This window comes from Poecilia reticulata, chromosome 2, assembly GCF_904066995.2.
Source record: "Poecilia reticulata chromosome 2, P_reticulata-male-v2, whole genome shotgun sequence".
In the NCBI taxonomy this organism is placed as follows: Eukaryota; Metazoa; Chordata; class Actinopteri; order Cyprinodontiformes; family Poeciliidae; genus Poecilia; species Poecilia reticulata.
In genome coordinates, this window is record NC_088831.1 from 30,868,287 (window position 1) to 30,889,221 (window position 20,935).

The following is a 20,935-nucleotide window of genomic DNA, read 5'->3' on the forward strand; positions in this document are numbered from 1 at the left end:
CTTGGGAACCATCAGCCCTCGCAGCTCATCAAGCCAAGCGCTTGTATAATCTAATTTGATTTTAATGCTTCTCCGAAGGAGATTGTGCTCTTATTACTGTGTAATGATGCTGTTGTCAAGATCCAGTGGCGATGTCTAATATCACACCCATGTTAACTACTTCTGTGACACTCATCTCAGCATTGTCTCGCTCCAAGATGGCTTCTGCTGTACACTTATGACTTTGTTTTTTTCCTTTCTGTTGCATTTGGCTTCATGACTGACAGAAACAAAAGCTTTTTTGCACAGCTCCCTTCCTTATTACCTCTGCCTGATGTGGTACTTTTTTCGTATTCAGTACAGTAGATAGAGCATAACGATGAAGGTCTTATCTGAGATGAGGAGAATTTCAAGTTGCTCTCACTCGGGGGCAGCAAATGGAAAAGTGACAAGCCTGGTGCACTTGTCTATTTTACTTATTCTGGCGCCTCTGTTTCATATTCCGCCTCGCACCGCAGGGTTATTTTCCTCCGGGGTTCAGGAGGCCACGCTCTTTCATTTCTTCAGAAAATTGTTTCGCAGGATTTCAATCTTTGGTGGCTAGATATGACAAAACACAGTATCAAGAACACTTATGTATCTTATCTGCCATTTTTTCTAGGTATAAATAAAAGATCAGTATAAATTTAAGTCAAGTGGCCTCCAATACACATGTGAGAGATGAGCATACGAAGAACTATGAACCTTGGGACGGCCTCACTGTACATTTTTATTGCCTGCTCAAAATTACCTTGGAACAGATTTTTTTCCCCCCCATCATTTGTCATCCTTGGAAAAAAATGAGTCTTTACGTGAGAACACTAAATGTCATCTTTAAACATAAATAAAAAGCTACAATTCAAGTAACTATTGATTAACTAATGAAAGTTTGATGCTAGAAAATCATTTGCCCAGTCAGAGGTGCATCTCAAAAAATGAGTAAAGCAGAGAAGCATTTCCGGAATTTATTTGTGTTCATACAATTATGGCTTCCTGCTATACAACTGGAGACCATAATTTTAAAGCTCAGAAAAATTGAACATAGCAGAGGACCAACAAAGAAGGATTTAAAAATGATTATCATATAAATTGTATACATAACTTTTTTCTTCCACTCAACTTTTCATAAATTTGCTAGGCTGCAGCATTCCTCTTCAGCAAAGATTTTTGGTGGCTTACCAAAAATAACACCAATGCATCACTCTGTGTGCAATTAATGGATATACTATGAATTTTACAAAAAAAAAATTTAATTACTGAAATTAAAAAACAAAAACATTTTACTGATATTCTAATTGATTGAGATGGACCTGAAGGGACTTTGCCCCAGATAGATTACCGCAGACAATTTACCGCCAGAGTACCAGAAATATTCATGTTCTGTGATTATTTACCTCACTTTATACCGTCTTTATAAATTATGAAAAAAAGAAAGAAATCAGCAACAAATACTTGGACAAAAAAAATGCATGGTGATAAAACTTCAGAGAAAGATTCACAGCTTTAAAATCCAATGTTTTTCTTTAAACACAAGAAGAATAAAGTACAGCAATCTTTTGTGATGATGCACATACAAGCCGACTATGTATACTGAACAGCATCCCAGCAGTGAGACAAAATCTAAACATTGTCCTATTGATGTTCCATTTTTTTCCCCCCTTTCTGTTCGGCTCTTGTCAGAGGTCAACCTCAAACAGCATGCGGTGGAATCAGGCGTTACTGTTGGGTGTCACATTGATGCATTACAAGGCCCAGGAGGTCACGTCTCAGTAAACATACATTATCAAAACCCATAGAAGATGTGGGATGTTGACCCCCACAAACACTTTACACGGCGTAGTCAGGAGGAGAGAGAAAAGAGGTCACATGACGGCAGAGAGCAACTTTGTTTTCAGCAATGACTTTTCTCGTCACAAATCAAGAAGAGGGTCAAGCAATCAAGACTGGTCAGGCTCCGTGTCAAGCAGCATTATCTCACACTGTCTGAAATGATCAATGAGCGAAAATAAAATAATCACAAGTTAAAATTGGCCTGGTAATGAAAACAGGCTGTTTAAATATGGGGCTAAGAGAGCAGCTGGATAAATAGAAGACTGGACGGCACATTGAAAAGATATGTTAGACTAGTTTGTGTCATTTGGATTGTTAAGGGTGCACAATAAATTATTCTTTCAACACAAATTCTAGCATTATGTTGCTGGAGCAGAAGCTTTAAAGGTTTAACCCAAAAATGTGTGAAATGTTGTGATTCAGCTTGCTAAATAAGAGGCTAAATGAGCCTCATCGGTCTTGACAAGCAGACATTTCCTACTATTGTGCAGACTTTATAGAACCTCTTCAACAGGGTGGAAGCCTGAAATGTTAAAATGGCACATTAATGTTGTACAATAATGAAAGTGAGTTGTGTTGATGACTTTACTTCACACTAGTGAACAGGTTTGTTCACATTCAGTGACATTACCCCTGTGAGTAGTTAGCACATGCTAGTTCTAGCTACATTCAGCATTCACTATTGAACAAAGAATTGATCTTTGAGTCAATAAGTATATATTTCTACAGTGTTACAAAGAAGATTAACCTAGTTCATTGTCTTATATGAACAAAGTTCATATTTATATTCATACTCACTCAACCGTGAATAAAAGTATTTATGAAAACCCGCCCGATTTGGGATTTCTGTCCATGAGGACAGCGAAATCGTCTTGCAAAAATACATTTGGTCCTTTGACTTAAAAGAGGACCTTTGTGTGTTCACTTTTAGTGCGCACAAACACCCGTAATCTGGCTGCAGCACATTATTAACTCTACTTTTTAAAATCATAAAGAATTTTAATAAAGGGGAAAGTAAAAACACGAGGCAACCTGTAAATCTTGTCCACTGACCGGATTAACGACAAGAGCGGGACGACATTTTAATTAAAGCGGACACAACGACAAGCAAGAAGCAACGCTAAATGCACGACACCCAGTTTCAACACCAAGCAGATAAATAATAGTAATATGTAAATTATAAACATATAGCCATAAAAACACACAGCAAGGCTAGTGCAACACTGCTTTAGCTATGGCTAATAGCATGTGCCTTAATTTCTGCTCTTTTTGGTGTATCGGAATCGCCGCTCTAAGGGGAAACTCACTAAACCAGCAGCTGACAAAAAGGAAAAATAAGGGTAATTTCATCAAGCCAAAAACATGAATCCAGTCTTACCTTCGGTGTTTTATGGTCATAATCCGTGTTAGAGAATATCCACTTGGCTCCAGTAATCTGTTGTCCTTGTGTCATCGCTCTGGCCAACGCTTTTCCAATTAGCCCCTTGTTTTAGCAGTTTTAGCATTTGCCTACAGTCTAAAACAGCGCAGAAAATTGACGTCATTGTTCATAACTTTTCCTTCTGTTCGTTGATTGGCCCAGACAAAAATCGACATGAGATAATCTGAGTCAAGGGGAGAAAGCCATAGTTGCAGAGGAAGGCTATGTCCAGGCTAGGATTCTATGGCTCTGAGGAAATTTTCATGTTTTCATGGACTAACAACGTTCAAATGCTGAATAATTTACTGACATGTCCAAGATACGTGTTTTTAGGACACATTTGACATATCAGAGTATCAGATGCTTTCTAACACCTGATACTCTACTTGCCTTTAATCAGAGAATCATATTAAAAAAAAGATTTTTCTTTTTAATATGAAAAATCTATTTGCCTGATTAGTTTTCTACATTTGGCATGCAACTAGTGTGTAGGATGCAGTTTAGTTTTTTGGGGGGGGGTGGGGGGGTTGGCCGTATCAAAACTGGTTTGTTTCGCCAAACTGCAGTGGAAACGACTCACTTGATCAGCAACTGGATGTTGCCACTGGCGCAAACCACGAAGATGATGACAGGACGTGGTAGGAAGATGACGTCACCACGTGTTTTTTTTATTCGTCTGGGAAGAAACTTACGTGTCATTTGGATTTTGTTTCTTATTTAATGGAAACATCAAGAGCAAGACCTTTGAGGTGGACACCAACAATACTTTTAGTGCTTTTGGATATGCATTATCCTTTTCAACAGTTGTCCTTGTAGTTTCTTGTCTAGTTTTGGGGGTGGTAATGTTATACTGGGGGTCGTCTCCAGTATAAAGCGGTATCAGATTTAATCCAATGACTTCATTTAACCCAAAATTTTATTAGCATAAATATTAAGAATTCTTTTTTTCCCCAAACCTAACAGTTGTAAGCTTAAACTTGTCAATTTATCATAGCACAACCTGAACCAGGTGTTATCAGAAACCAGTTCACACAGGTTTTTCTCAAATATTTATTGTGTGTAATTTCTACAACACATGAATTTATACATCGATAGTCTAATAAAAACAGGTAGGTAGCATTGTCTATTAAAATGTTTAATTTTATTGACAAAAAAAAACAAACATATAAAATAGGCACTTAGGAGAAGAGTACAGTTGTAACAAGCCTACTTTCCTTGCTTTTAGTGATAAATACATAATGTTCTGCATGTGCATTGGGTCAACAGTACCGTATCTGTGTAAACATATTTCCACCTATAGGCTGCCAAATACCCCAGTAAGCACTGTAAACAACAAGTGCAGCAATAAAAGAAAATTGGCTATAAATATGTCATAAATAACACTTTTCCCGCAAAATACTTCATGCTTTGTACTATTTCCTGCTTACTGAAACAAAACACCAAAAGTTCAGTTCATCACAAATAGAATAAGGCAATAACCAAAAACATAAAATGCAACTTTGAAAACATCAGATCTGGCATAATCCTTCGCTCTATTATTTTATATAGACAACTTATTACTTCTGCTACAATTTTAAAAGCTTTTTAGCATCAAGGAGTTCAGCAGGTTTTAAGAGCTTGACTATTATTGTATCTTTGTAACTGGAACGGTATTTACTTGTAAACTGACTTATTTACTTTCCTCAAACAAACCCCGATCCAGTGGAGAGAGCTGAAATCGCCACCCTGCCATTTTATTCCACTTCCATAGCAGAAATATCCTGCTCATCATCAGATTTCTCAGAAGGCGAGTCATGTGGCTCCAAGTTGTTTTGGCTGTCTGATGCAGAACCGGGCTCGGTGGTTGTTATTGTGCCTGGCTCCTGGGCATCAGTTCCAAGCGGGACATCAGCAAGCTTGGGTTTTCCTGAGAATTAGACAAATGCTTCATTTTACATGTGAATATATCCCAAGCAAGTATATAAAAAAAGAAAGAGAGCACAACAGATACAATATTGCTAATATTCCAATCACATTATTTGTCTTAAGGCCCCCAAATACTTGGGTGTACTTCTCTCAGCGGAAGTACGCACATGCTTTAAAGCAGACATACGAGCGCAGGTACATTTTTACGATGGTGTACTCCAAGTTGCACAGTAAACTGCCTAGTAGGAAACTGTACTCGTATCATATTGTTTTGTAAGCGCCACCGAGCTGATGAGGTTGAGCATCGGCGCAGCCAGTCAGCCAAACTGCTGCTTTGTACTGCAACAGATGTGTGGCGGCTGCCCTGGGGGAGAAGAACTGGGGTTAAATGTCCAGCTAGCTCTGCGGACTTGTTGATATCTATTTGGATATTGGGAAATGAAGGAATTTGTCATGAGAAATGTAGGCAATTGGTATGCTCAATTATGAAATTTTGCGGACGGTTGTGTGTGGGAGCTTTATGGCTTCAAAAGCGTACAAAACCACAGCTTTACGAAAATAACGTTCCAGCACTGCCCATCTATACACCTGAAAACATAGCAGATTTCATTTACAATTTGTAGATCAGCTTGGAGCTGATGGTCAGAGTTTTAGTCAGGACTCACCTTTGTTGACCAACTCTGGGACTCTAACCAAAAAAAATTTTTTTTTTTAAATCAGATTTTTTTTTCTAATCACCTGAAAGAGGCTGATCCCCTTCACCAGTAGCAGATGATGATGACGAGGCTGCATCGCCTGCTGCCATCTTTAGTTCAGCAGCGAGCTCAGGGAGTCTGGGAGCCTGAGGTCTGGTCTTTCTTGCAGGGTTCAAGAAGTAACAATATGCACATCGGAAGGCTGAAACGACAAATAAAAGTGCCATACATCTAGTTAATACGTACGCTCTAACACACTGCCAAAGAGACAGATTAATCTAAATAAATTTTAACCAACGACAAAATTTGCCTCAGATGCATAAACATTCCAGACTGATGCGACTTTGTGCATTCAATCGTGTTCTGTTTTCGCTTACAGGAGCTTGTAGCAGCGGAGGCATTTAAGAGCCGTGTGATATACTGTGCTGCCAAACGCTAGAGGGCAAATGAAGGCCCGGCCTTTGATTGAGACTGATAAACAGTGCTGTGATTCTCCCAAGTCTTACCGATGTATTCAAATTCTTCTTTTAATGCCATGCCGTTATGGGAGAGACACTGCTGGCAGATGAGAGCATACCTGCAAGAGAGCAAAGGCAATTCTGTGAAAATGGCAATGTTATACAAGATTGGGAGAACGTGAAGGGAATTGCTAATGAATACAATGATTGGATTAAATGTTGCTTCTTTAAGGTCTGTACTGTCAAAATTTGAAAAACAAACTAAAAAAAAAAAAAAATAAATAAATAAATATATAAAAACTACAGTTCATGAGTTTTCAAAACTGCATAACCATGTCAGCTTCACCCATCTTTCCATCAACTCGGATCAGGAAACGTGATTTGTAGATACTTTTACAAAATGTATTTTATTCAAAAGAAAACAAGCAATTTTTAGTATGTTTAAGTACCTGTTCTGAGGGCCGTCTCCGACCAGATACTCAATGACTCTGTCCATTGCACCCCTTTCCCTTGGGAGTACAGGTCTGGCCAGTGGTGGACCTGGGGGGTGCATCCCTGATTTAAAAAAAAAAAAAGTTTGTTAAATATAGCCTTATCTTAACTACTAACCTGAATGCAGAATGACTGCCCAGAGAAACGGTGTGTTGCACAAACCTTTGACTGATTTCCTAAAAACCAGCATCTTTTCCCCTAATGACGCCACACCTGATCTCACTAGGAAAACATGTTGTGAACCCCTGCTATGTTGGTGGGTAGTAATTAATATAATTCAACATCAAGAGCAAATCATAGGAAGATGACTGGTCATTTCTGTGAGACTTGGCAGAGTCTCAGTGTCCTGCTGCTTATTAATTTACCAACATATGGAAACTCTGTGGTGACTCTTTGTATCAAATTGCTTTTCACTTTCAATTTTCAACAGACGCAGGTGATAACATGAAGTCATGTAAGCCATTTGTGAGGTGTTCCCGATGCCAAAAGCAATTTCACCAGGAATTATAAGGTACTTAGTGAGAACCCCACCACCACTGCCCACAGAAGAAATGCAGATCTGGTTAATTAATCATACTTAATGTTATCCAGTATTGTGCATACCTCAGTTGGCATTCCACTTGGCAATTACAAAATGCAGCTTCCTTTACTTCAAAAACATCTCTTTAACCATTTACACTTTTTTTAAATGCAGAGTAGCGATTTCACAGATTTCTATTAAATATATAAATCTAAACTAAGAAGTTCTGTAGTATGCTGGTGAGACATTTTTCTTTGTAAGTTGCAAACAGCCATTTTTATCTTGTGATAAACATATTATTGCCTTGCAGACGTCTTAATACCCCTCAATTTTTACAACATTGTGTTACAACCTCAAAATTTAAATCTCAATAATATACATTAAGTGACAAAGAAACAAAAACAGAGGATACCTGAAGTTGAACAAAATAAAGAGATGATTTAAAGTTTTCACAAATAATCTAAAAAGTGTGGTGTGCATTTGTGTCGAGTCCCACAAGTCAACTTGTGACACCACCTAGCTATGCAGCAAGTCCTAAACCTTTACACGTTTAGAACTTAAATCTAACTTTTGTTTGCAAAATAGCAAAACATGGATTTGGATAAAGAGCAACTTTGAACATCAAATCTTGTAACAGGTTTTTTAAACTGGATTTAGGTCTGGACTTGGATGATACAATTCTAAAATATGACTCTACTTTGATCCCAACTAGAGGTGCTCAGATGAATTGGCCCAGATTTTCTTTATTTTCAGCAATCGGTCGATACTTACAGTGAAACACTGATCTCATCTACCTCTGCAGAAGTTTGAAAATCAGCCACTTTCCCCTTTTGCTTTGCTGTGACAGAGGCCTGACTGACAGACCTGTAGGTTACATCTGAACATACATGGTTAACAATAATGTTGCCAACCTGGACAAAAAAAAAGGATGCAATAAAAACAAAAGGCACCCTATAATTATTCAAAATGAGTCCCTAAAATTGATGATTCGACTTGTAAACATGCACACCAGCTTGAAACAGCCAACCCAGACACATATTTACTCATTTTCGCTCTAAATCTGTCATTCGGTTCATTGCAAATCTCATTTTTATTTATTTATTTTTTTTAAATGGGCGGCACACCAGGGACATAGAGACGGAGAGAAGGGTTGCATGTGTCGACAACCCATGAAAAATTTCTAATAAAAAATATATTGTTTCAATCCAGTTCTGAAATATTTACAAGAAAACAGAATTACAATCTCATCCCTAATTTGCACAATTTCATTGTAGCTCTGGCTGTACGTCGAGCTCCCACCCCAGTAATAAATAGTTTGCAACCTCTAACATGTTCTCTCCCAGGATCGCACTGGATTTAGTTCAATCTATCCTCCTTGTAGGTCTTGCCAACTTCCCTGTACCTGCTGGACAATAACATTGCCACAGCATGATGCTGTCACCACTACAAAATAGTGCAGAGAAAGTTTTCTGAAAAAAGGTAACCAATCAGCAGATGAAGGCACGGGGTTGAAAAACTTAGCAGTAATGTTTGGAGTGAAGCGCATATATAGGAGCATTACTGTTAATGTTCTTAATAAATGCTGTGAAAATCAGATGTCTGGGCATCTCACCATCCATAGGGTTTTCTGCCACACAGAACTTTGCATGCAAGCCATAAAGTCAAATATTATCCCTTCTGATTAGAGCAAATGTTTGCTCTGTTCTCTACATATATGCTGCGTGGCAAACTGCAAACAAGACTTCTCAAGGCTCCTTTTTCAAAATAAAAAGCATTGCAGTTTGTGTTTGCGATATCCCTAAATGTGAAACTTATTTGCCAGGCACTACATGCAATTTTAGGGACTGATCATATGCCTTTTCTTATTTCATAACACCCTATTTGAAGAAAGGTTGAATCGCTTTAAAAGACATTTGAATACAACATTTATGCAATTATCTTTTACAGCTACTGCATTACATACCACAACCTTGGCGAAAACACAAACCACAGAGCTTTGAGCAACTGGGGACACAAAGCCGGGGATGAGTAAATCATACCTTAATCGACCACATTATGATCTGGTCCCCTTGTGTGCAGGTAACTCACCGACTCCTGGAACAGGTGTTCCCGGGGTCATGGGCCTCCTCATCAAGCTCTGCTGAGCAGCTACTGCTGACAGGCCCCTCTCTGGGGGTCCACCTGGAGCAGAATGGGAAGATCGGCCAGGATAGCTGGGCCCAGAGGCGAGAGGAGGGCGGGCAGCAGAACCGTTTGCAGGATTCGGCGCCACCAGTGGCATCTTTGGAGTGACAATCCGCTGACGGAGCTCTAACAAAGAAAGATTGCAGACCACGTAATAGTAGGTAATCCTGGGTTTAAAATCGCATCTGAAGTGGCATCTTCCAGCCCGTAAAGACTAATTCATACCTTGTCCTGGTTTGGGAGTCAGCTGGGGTCCAACTAGAGTGGATTCAAGTTCCTTTACACAGACGGCAAGATAATAGAAGAACATGATTTAACATCACGTAATTAGTTTAATGGCCAGGCTATTTGAGGAAAAAAAACAAAACAAAAAAACTCACAACTCACATTTTTTTTCTTAGACTCAGGATCAAACCTTTCCAAAATCATTTTGGCATTTTTATACGTCTCAGTTTCCATAACTTCCTCAAGCTTGGAAAGACAAAAACAACATCAACAAACATTATAAATCCATGAAAACATAAGTAGACTGCACTAAATAATTCCTCATGTATTAATCCGTCGGTACACCAGTGTTTTAGTGATCATTTGATCAATACAACACAAGCAGATTGAATTCATCGTAAGAGTTACTACCTTCAAAACTATATTCTAAATAAAATATTGAACAGTTGTGCATGTTTGCATTTAATATGAAGAATAATTGGATTCACTACTTCGATAATGGGGAGTGTGAAAATTCATCAGCCCTAATTATTGAAAGTTATTAGAACTTGACAGAGGATGACAAGCAATTTATCAGATTTATCTCCTTTCTCTACTAAATGCCATTAATTAAAGTGACATTAGCGGATTGGCTCGCTGGGTTAACAAACTCAAACTATCTGCATGAATTCCACATGAGTTAAAGTTGCAAAATGCCCTGACCTACATTAAAAGCCAGGATAAAAACACCAATAATTCAGTAAAATGGTTAAGAGTAACAATTTGAGCAAAAACGTAAGAAAATCACTTACTATTTTCCTTTTTTGTTCTTTAAGATCTTCCAGTTTTTCATCTGAAAAACAAAAATGTTGAAATTGCAATCTTTGTAACAAAAAACTTCAAAGAATAGTTACGCGTACAAATCAGGAAGGATCTTACTATTTCTCTCAGTTCTTCGTGAAAAAATAACGACAAGTGCCTTGCGAAGTAGCCACACTCTGAAAGGCGGATTTCAAAAAGAGTTACTCAGTTTTGTCATGTTTAGGTTTTAGTGAACTTTCAATCAGTTCTGTTGCATACTTACAAAGCTGGAAATGCTACAAAGAGTAGAATCAATACGAGTCGTCCCATTAACTGTTCAGGCATGTACCACAAGTACACGACAACGAGAGTGACCAAATACAGCAAACATGAGTACAGTAGCATCCCTCCGACCCATTTCTTTAACTGCTTTTGATACTTTTCACCGTAGTCTTCAAGAGTCTGGATTTCCTGGAATGAAAAGAAAAATTTCAAATTCTATTTGAACAGCAATACTAGTTTACCTTCTTAATTCAAAAACATGCCCCACAATGTAAATGTGTCAATCTTAAACAGCATTTGAAACTGAAAATATTTATGGTGACATACAGGTGCATCTCAGTTATGCTTATTATATTCATTTATATGTGTAGACCAAATTCGAGGTACACAATCACGGGGAAGCCTGAAACCTGGCAGCAGCAGGCACTCATCCACACCTTCCACAAGTTACATATTTGTTTGCTAAAGAAGATTGTTGTTCAAGTTGGTATATCAAAGAATAATAATGGAAAATTGAGTGAAAGAGAAAAAAAAATAACATTGTGGAAAAAGGTGAACAAAAAAAACATAACAGCAATCTTGCCATTTCAAGAGTTTGGGGAAGATTCACAGGCTCAGTACTTGAGCTGAGTATGTGCAATATGTAATGTTCCAATTTAAAAAAAAAAAAGAAAAAGAAAAAAAAGATTTGTTTAGGTTTTCTTTAGCTGTAAACAATAGATTTCAAAATTAACAAAAAAAATGGTTGAAATAAATCACTGTTCATAATCATACAGTACAAATTGTGCTGAAATAAAATAATCTCACGTATCAAATTTATTTGAAGTTAATGAGATGCACCTCCGTCCTTACCTTCCAGAAGGCATTCCTCTACATTATTTTACCTTACTACACTGAAATAAATTTTAAACAGCGCATTCCAGAAATTACAGACTGACGCTGCTTTAAGAGTAGCCACTGTTTAGCCATCACATTCAAACAGCATCTCTTAATATTGTATTGCGTTTTTGCTTAGATGCAAATGAAGGCAAATTCATGTAAGGTTTGAAGGTCTACTTCTGAGAAAGAACCCAATTGTCTGGCATAGGAGTCAAGATTCAAAGGTCACTGTATTACACAGAAGCAGTAATGCAAATACCACATAACAAGGGAACGTCCAATCAGAAAATAATTAGGACAAAGAAAAAAGTAAAAATTACCAACCAATTACATTTTAAAGTTAAACTAGTAATTAATATTCTGATTCTCTAAATGGGAAATGTAAGCCTTGCTTCAAAGTGCTGAGCAGGCTAGCTAAAAATAGCCAGTGGATAGAATAGGACCCCCTCCTCATCCCTGGGATGCCACTGGAACATGTGTGTCTGTCACTCTAGGCAGTAAAATGAGCAGATCTTATGTTCAGTTTTATAATACAGTAGATCCTGCAAGATTATCCTCTCTTGTGCTGTAAAGCAGCAGATAAGAAAAAAAAAAACTATATTCTGACAGAATTACAAGTGGAGACACAAATAGGTCTAATTCCCATCGCTTCCCAACCTAAATACCACTCGACGTCGTTCCGACGTGCAGACCTCTTGTGAATACTACTCCAAGGTCACAAACTGAAAATAGCCCAATGGTGGCTTGGTTTCAATACAGCAATGAAGCTCAATCACTCAGCAAATCAATCAAAATGTTGCCTGTATTTTCAGTTCTTTGACATTTGGCACTGAACGCAGCAGCTTTACTGAAAATGCTACACAAGAGTTTAATTAACCTGAAAAAAAAAAAAACCTACATGAAATAATTTCACTAAATAGTAAATAAATGTAAAGATTATGATCACATTTCAAATATACCAAGATATTAATAAATTTTCCCCATTATATTCAGAAATAAGTTCCCTTTCTGTTAACTTTACCTTTTCAAGTCTTTCCAAAGTTTCCACAGTGGAAGGTTTAGCCTGAAAGACAAAGAAATTCAACGGAGTAACTTATTTTGTGAAACAAAAGTACATTTCCTTGCAAATGGCTTCTTTGTCATTTTCTTTGACACCTTTGCTTCCTCAATACTGTGAAAAGTCTCGGTACATTACATTATTCAAGTTTAATGCAAAAGGGATACAAGAAGACTTTGTCATATGCCCTGGTTACATGATTAATCTACATACCGGTAAACACTTTCAAATGCAATATTAGATGGTTGTAATAGTTAATCAACCAACACTCAGGGCTCTGGAGGACACTCAGAGCAGATATGCAGACTCTGTTGTCCCTAAAGATGTATAATTTAAAAAACACAAAGTTTCTGTAAACTGGTGGGAATGATGAGTAGAAACTTTTTTTTTTACTTTAGTTATCAGAAACTAGGAGAATAAACTGGAGAATTCTCAAAACAAGAGTAGCATGGGAGGATTTGTAGATTTATTCCTAATTTTTTTGCTGCCAGATTTAATACAACTAATAAACCCAAATTACTTTGCTGGTAATAACAGCCATGTTTCCTTGTGGGAAGGCCACTGACACACTTCTCATCTAAATGACCAAATAAACTGATGTACTTCACTGACAACACTGGGTAAGTTGCCACACGGATGTGCGAAATGTTTGGTAGCAAACCACTCATAAATTGGGCTGCATTTGCTAGTTAGAATTGGGTGTCCATTGATTCATTAAAACAAAACAAAAAAACTAACTTTATGATCCACGCTTTGCTCTCCAAGAAGGACCAAGGTGTACAATCTGTGTTGATTTTGCAACCATCTAATCTAGAGACATAACCATGAATACAAACCCTCCATCGTGAAATTGCAGCCCCCATGTTGATGAAAGGGGTGTTGCTTCTCCTCTTCTTAGAATCCTTCCCTGTCTGGTTTTTATATCTCCACCTGTGGACAGCAGTGGTTATCACTGAATCCCAAAACTAATTTGAAGTCAGCTTTCCCCCATCCCCTTTTTTGAGGAACTGAAACATTTGCCATTGCTTCATCTTCGTGCGTTTCATGGCAGAAGTGGGGAACAAACTACACAAAACACTCCGTGTGAGGCAGTTTACCAACTTTGACCAAATCATTGAATTAAACACGGTAATACTTTCTGGCACGGTTTCAGCAGGGGACGTGGTGCCCCTTGCTAACTCCTATTAGCAAATCTTTTCCAACGTAGCTCTGCTTTCGATGGCGTTAGCAACAAAAGACAGACATTTAACGCTTTGTGTTTGTTTGAACGTGGATGTTTCAGCAATATGATACTAAAACAATGTTACAAGCTCCAACACACACGCTCAAATAATACCCGCAAGCGCTGTTGTTACTCTGGCTAACTTTGGATAGCCGCTAGCTAGCAGTAATGCCCCCGTTTGCAACGGCAATCAGAAAAACTATCTAGCTTAAGTTTCTACAGAGTTTGACGTTAAATCGGTTGCAAACGTAGCGTTTCCTATACGGTTACACACGGCGAAGTTACCTTAGCAGCCGAGAAGCCCAGTTTCAACAGCCTTCAACGAAACAGCAGCCCGTCTTGTCTTTACTCCGAGTCAACATGGGGGAGTGTCCTTCACAGAGCAGAGCAGAGGAACAAGACGAACTAGGTTCACTACCCTGGGCGACTCTTTATGTGTTAGTCATTTCAGTAGACCCACAGGGCTCAAATTCATATGATTGACAACTAAATTATGGATAGTTATTCTGGTTATGTACTTAATTGATTCCTGAACCTTCCTGTTTGTCACAGGGCCGTGCAAACGTTTTAAGGATATGTGGGTGCCCAAAGTTTGAGAAGGAACCACACACAGTAAAACAAAACATGCTAAAAAGTAGTACCTTTTACTTGGGTAATGCTACTATAAAGCATTGCAACACTATGGACAAACTATAGTCTCATTATAATCAGACTTTTTTTTAGAAATTGAATTTATAATACTGATGGTTTTTTTTATCTTGTGCAGTGATACATGTGATATTTTAACCCTTTAATTCCAAAACTCAGAAAATGAATGGCTTTATTACTGAAGCCCAGTAGTAGGCAAGAAATGTGGGAATACCAATTCTCTTTTCTAACCCACACCATCCTTAATTCTAACAGATCCATTTGGTTATTGCAGAAACCAAGTGGATCTGTTACACACAAACACACGCGTACACACACACACACACACACACACACACACACACACACACACATACACACAAAAAAGCCTTTTTAATCTGAGTATGTAATGTTTTGCATAATCTCTTTTTGCCAACAGGACAACCTGTTAGTGGTTGACTGAGGTTTGAGCATGAAGAGGAAGATCTTTGAGAAATCCTCTTTGCAAAATCCATCTAATTATTTTAGTCCACTTTATTCAGTTTACCATTTAGGCCTGTGGGCCAAAATGCTCACACACAAAAACTTATTTTGTATGTGTGGTGAACCATTTCTTTGTTAAATTGACCTTTATGGTTTGGATCATATGGCAAAACCTTAAAGCTGAAAGACAATGTTTTTTTTTCAATCTCCTCGTATTTCAAAGAATTAATTGATGCTACTCTAATAACACCCTTTGGAAAAGAAATAGTCCATAAAATAATAGGTCCTCTATCTTGCTTAACAGCCAACGTGAGGTACTTTTCTATTTCATTCTTTGTTTTATGTCAAGCACACCTGAGCGCTCCGGTGAAACTCAATCTTAGTCTGATTTTACTAAGCCCTTATCCACTTATACCTATGAGTAACGATTGCGTGGTAAAAGCCCCCTTTTCAATACCGACTTTGCTGGGGTTCTAAGCATGCTAAGGGGGGCTGAAAATGTCAGAAGACTGCCATTCACTTATTAGCTAGATGTGGAGTCGGTTGTGTCACAAAAGCAACTGGCGTACAACAATTGATTCTTTAATTCGTAAAAACTCACAACAGCGACAAATTAAAGCTTTAAGGAATTGACAATACTGAAAACAAAACTGCGGTCCGACGACAAGGTGCACATGTTTTATGCTTGGTGCATTGTATCACATATGTCATGTTACTTTTCAGACTCACTGGCTGCCCAGCTGTGACTACAACATCACATAGAGTTCCAGGTATTGAGATAAATAAATAAATAAATAAATAAATAAATAAATAAATAAATAAATAAATAAATAAATGGGTTTTCCACCCCACTGGCAAATCGTACAAAAACTAAAAGGTGGATTTTTCAATAGGAGATCTTTTTGTGAGATTATGCAGCTGCAATAAAGGATGAATTTATTCATCCTTTGTACACATATTTACTAGGGTTCGCTAAGAGTGAGAAATTATGGTGCAATATTTGATTGTATTTTAATGGTAACTTAAACTACTAATTTAGACAATGTTATCTGGTTCAGTTTATTTTAGATAATTCTTCTTTCAGCTGGTTTACAACCTGGACTATCAAGATTATTTCAGCGTCTGTGTCAGATTTAATGACATTCTGTTCAGAATTGGTGTGACACTTTACTCGGTTAGCCTTATGATGGTGTTAGAAGAAAAATTGGGGGAAACACCAAACTTATTAACATTTATTGTAGACTGACCCTTGGTAGCTATAAAAAAAAAGGATGCAGCTATTATCCAGCAGATGTGGAGATAAATCGGCCTTTTGGTGAAGTAACAGATCAACAACCCAACATTATCATTTTTAAAGCCATGTTATGCCTTTTTAGCTGTGCAGCTAAAAAGCACCAGATGGTGCATTGAAGTTTTTCATTGATTTAATTTTCACAAGTGTTAGAGGCACATTGTTTGTAGAGAAAACTGTAAATAAACACATCCCCATTAGTGAGGCAGTCCAGGAATGTGTTTAGCTAAAAAGATAGTCGGGTATCCTATTCGACCAGGCACACTTGTAAGGACTGAAAAGGTTTAGAGTTAAAAACACTCTTCAGTGGTTAGTGAGTGAGACCAGTAACAAATAAGATGTATGAACAACTAACAGGATGTTTGTGAACACAAACCAAGCCAGCCTGTTAGATGGTTTTTATGTAATGTTGTCATAGGAAAGACAAGTGCTAAATTATCTTCAGTGATGTGATTAAATTGGTCCCAACAAAATGTGACTATGCTGTTTTGTATGATGTTTGTCCAGTTAGTGCATTGTGGTTACTCACCAAAACCTGATGATAATCATGGTATTTCAAAGATCTGATCAAGGAATGAATACAAGAACTGGTTTGATCCAGTTCTTGTATTGGATCAAATACAAGAACTGGTTGGTTGGTTTTTTATTACAACTAATAAAAAACCAACCAAACTTCTTAGAAGAATGTTATTTGGGTTTCTCATTCTAACTCATCAGTGTGCTGTTTGCATGTTTAACCTGTTTTCTACCATCAACAAGACACAGTGGATTTTTAAACCTTATCATGTACATGTATGAAAATGTCATGTTACATAATGTGAAGAGCCCCGACCCCCCCCCCAAAAAAATAAAATAACAAATCTGTCACAGAATAAATGAAAAAAAAAAAAGTTTAAATCATTTGTAAATTTGTACAATTTAAATCTTTCTTGCAACATAATTGAGGACAGTGGTAAACAATCTATTAGGAAAAGCATAAACAAAAGACAAATCCCATTTTTATGTTATAAGCAGACATCACAAGGTAAGGCTGCAGGGTTTGCTAATTAAATCTATGTGATTTGTTACCATTGGAAACTGTGGCCCCATCTAAGAAAATACATTTTAGGAAGTGTCATGATTTCATTGCCTTGAAGAAATAACATCAGCAATGACTTTAGAGGATATTATAATGGTGCCCAGTGATTTGAGCAAATGTTTTGAGGTTTTTTTCTCCCAAACAATTGGCAGTTGTTCTAGTGTGAAAAAGGATTAAATGTATAACTTTCAAGACCCCCAGTTGTTACAAGATTGATGATTTACTGTGTAATGCTTGACAAATAATAAAAAAGCAACAAGTTAGAAACCGTGGGCTTCAGTTAGCATACTGAAGGTTGGTTTGTTTGGAGGACTTTCCAGGATAATAGATGCAGAGGATTGATGGATTAAACTGTGACTTTTGTGATTTTCTTCAGTGAGCCAGTCTCAATCTTTTGTCCTTCTATTCTTATTAGAACATTGAGGACTTGAAAACACGCAGATCAGCTCAATAGCCTTAAAAAAAAACATTTTGAAAAGTCTCAAGTAAATATGTGGAAAAGATTAGATCTGATGAACTTATATGCATATGTATAAAAAGAAGATGGTGTTGAGGCTTATTGTAGGTTTGCAAAGTTGCATCCAAGAACATTTGCACTACTGGAGCAATGTTCTTTGGACATACAAGACCAGAATGGAGCACAATGTCTGGCTGGAAGAAAACCAGTAGATTGGAGGCATCTTAAGGTCACTTAGATGACCCTGAACACTTCGGAATGCATACTGTGAATTATGACATGCAGCATTTTAATTTTACAATCCAGCAGCAATGAAAAAAATGACAGAACTGGATGCAATCAAGACAATGAAGTGATTGAATAAAACGAGTTGACGTTATTTTGGGACATTTTTACTTCTGCTATGTCCAACTAGCATCATTTGACCAATAGTCAGGTATAACTTCTTCATGTCAACGCCCAAGTGTTAGTTGTTTTTTTATATACATTTTTGTTAAGTTCAGTAAAAAAAAAATATTGTAGGAGAAAAAAACGTCAACATTAGTTGCAAAAATGAATCAAATCATCATAGTGATCGGGGCTTATTGGCTGAAGAAAAATGTTGGACAAACTTTTAACTTGCTTAAATTTGTTTTTTTAATTATTATTTTTGGAAGTGTATTTTTGCATTCATTGATAGTATGTCTAAATTTTCTTTTGAAGTTTTCTTTTAAGCAATTTCTTAATTGTATAAATTCACATTTATCAGATGCTGATTTCAAAGTCCTTCTGCTTTCTTTTAGCTAATTTCTAAGTATATATTTTCTTTTTTTAAAATATCTAGCTGATTCCTGTTTTGCAAATTTAATTCAATCAGGACATACTGGATTTTAGTCACACCAGATCATTTCAGTTTTTACTTATTATAAAACTTATGACATTGAGGGTCTTCCAGAAATAACATTTTCACATATTCTTGTAATATTTTTATAATGACCAGAAATGGAAACAGCTTATTTTCTATTTTGTTTATGGCTCACAATGTATGAAAATGGTAACACATTATTTTATAACTTCATAATAGCAGATTTGTAGCTAATCCCATCAAATGCCAAATTTAGTAAATTTTGAGCAAAATCAGGTTTAAAAAATGTTTTTAGATTAGTTCTCTCTTTTTTTTTAACTTGTGTTTGTATTATGAGTGTTGTTATGGTATCTTAAACCTTTAACAGCTTACTTTTAGTCTGCTTGGATCCCAATCTTCATTAAAAGAAATTAGCATTTAAACAAGGAATTTCTTATGTAGGAAAATAAATTAATATGGCATTGAGTTCCTGAATTATTTAGATAACACTTTAGTTATTTGCCTTTAAAAAAAAAAAGTTTATTATTAAAAATGTGGAGTTGTAAGATATTTTTGATAGACTGAAAGTAAAGCTCCAATTTATATTACCACCTTAAATAAATCCAGGTTGAATGAGCCATTGAAGTAAAAACTCATAAACCAATAAATGGCAATTTCCAAAATAATTGAGAACATGTTTCAATACATATGCATGAAAAAGGCATTTTCCATACCACCGGCTCATATGCGCAGCATAATTGATTGAGGGAATGACCTGCTGTAATAAATGTTATTTCAAAACCATCAAAACGCTACAAAATTGCAAATTGCCCAGCTTGTATCTGAATTAATACCTCATTCATCATCATTATGAGCTGATAAGTTAATTTAACCATTTCATTCTGTCTTAATGAGCTATAGTTGAATTAATGTCATGTAATATATGAAAGTAACATTTGAACAGAGGCAATGATTTGAGACAAACAGAGCAGAGGCTGCTTTAGATGCATAATAGTGGCATGGATCTTTGCAGGCTGCATATAGTCCATAGTGCACAACACAAAAGCAGAGCATTCTACAACTACAATTATGTTTTTATGTATAAATTGCAATGGAATAATCATGTAATTACATTGCTGCGCAAATTAATTTGCACCAGATAAGCCATCACAATTTTAATCATTTAATCACTGCAACTACAAATTTTAGTGCATTTTTTTCAACAGGTCAAAGCAAACTAGTGCATAATTATGAAATGGAAGAAAAATCCTAAGATTTTCAAAAGCTTTTTTTTTTTAAATTAATAATAGGTGTGACTTGCATTTGTACCACCTTTTAACTCTGATACCCCTAAATAAAATCCAGTGTGACAAGCCTTTAGAAATCACCAAGACATGCAGTAAATAAAATCCAAATCTGTGTAGCTAAATCGCTATATAAAAATAAAGGAACACACTAAACAGTTTAGGGATATTAGTTGTGAAGATGTTTGAAGCAGAATGTTTTGATCACATCTGCAAATGAAAAGAGTGTGGTACAAGTGTAAACCTAAAAGGTCTCAGGTTAAGAGGTGTTTAACTCTGGAGGAGCTGTAGATATCCAAAGCTCAGGTGGAAGTATCTGTCGACAGAACAACTGTGATATGAACTCCACAAATCTGGAGTAACAAAAAGACCATTTCCTAGGAAATCCCTAAAAAGTGTGGTTTCAAGTTTACCTGAAGCCATGGGACAGTCAAACATGGGGAAGAGATTTTCTCGTCACTTAAGAAGAAACTGAAACTTTTTGGCAGTTGCACAAAATGCTATGTGGTTGGACGACTAACTCTGCACATCTGCTGAAAACACAGTGACCTCTCTGAAACATGGTGGTGGCTGCATCATGATGTGGGACTCTTGTCTTTAACAGGAACATGAAAACTGATGTGAAGATTGTTGGAGCTAAATTCAGGGCAGTCCAAAAAAATAAAAAAATAAATAAATCCAGTGAAGTTTGCAGGAGAGTTTAAACTGTGGCAGAGGTTCTCCTTCAAGAACCCTAAACATACGACTATGAAACGGTTCAGATCGTTGCATATTCACGTGCTAGAATGGACCAGTTAGTATCCCAACATAAATTCAATTTAGAATCGGTGACAAGGCTTAAAATTTGATTTTCACAGTTTGACTGATCTTGAGCTATTTTGAAAAAAACTACGTATTTGGGTTTT

The 20,935-nt window shown here is 36.8% G+C and overlaps 1 protein-coding gene and 1 long non-coding RNA gene across 5 annotated transcripts in view; both read right to left on the reverse strand.

Moving 5' to 3' along the window:
* LOC145550035 (uncharacterized) overlaps positions 1-3,651 on the reverse strand; it is a 103,897-nt gene extending 100,246 nt beyond the window's left edge. For 3 of the 4 annotated variants that reach the window (XR_014085876.1, XR_014085877.1, XR_014085878.1), the window contains exon 1: positions 3,227-3,651. This is a non-coding gene — a long non-coding RNA (uncharacterized LOC145550035). Of the gene's footprint in view, positions 1-304; positions 580-3,226 lie in introns of all 4 variants that reach the window. The other variant, XR_014085879.1, reaches the window with a different exon arrangement.
* Positions 3,652-4,304: 653 nt separating this feature from the next.
* lnpa (limb and neural patterns a) lies at positions 4,305-14,459 on the reverse strand. Its single transcript, XM_008398949.3, has 13 exons — positions 14,253-14,459; positions 13,582-13,675; positions 12,710-12,751; positions 10,811-10,998; positions 10,666-10,724; positions 10,539-10,579; positions 9,910-9,993; positions 9,748-9,799; positions 9,427-9,648; positions 6,776-6,881; positions 6,375-6,445; positions 5,912-6,070; positions 4,305-5,174 (listed from the first exon to the last, which is right to left on the reverse strand). The coding sequence occupies exons 2-13, from the start codon at positions 13,606-13,608 to the stop codon at positions 5,002-5,004; spliced, it is 1,224 nt and encodes a 407-aa protein (XP_008397171.2). The 5' UTR covers positions 13,609-13,675; positions 14,253-14,459; the 3' UTR covers positions 4,305-5,001.
* Positions 14,460-20,935: the final 6,476 nt, after the last annotated feature.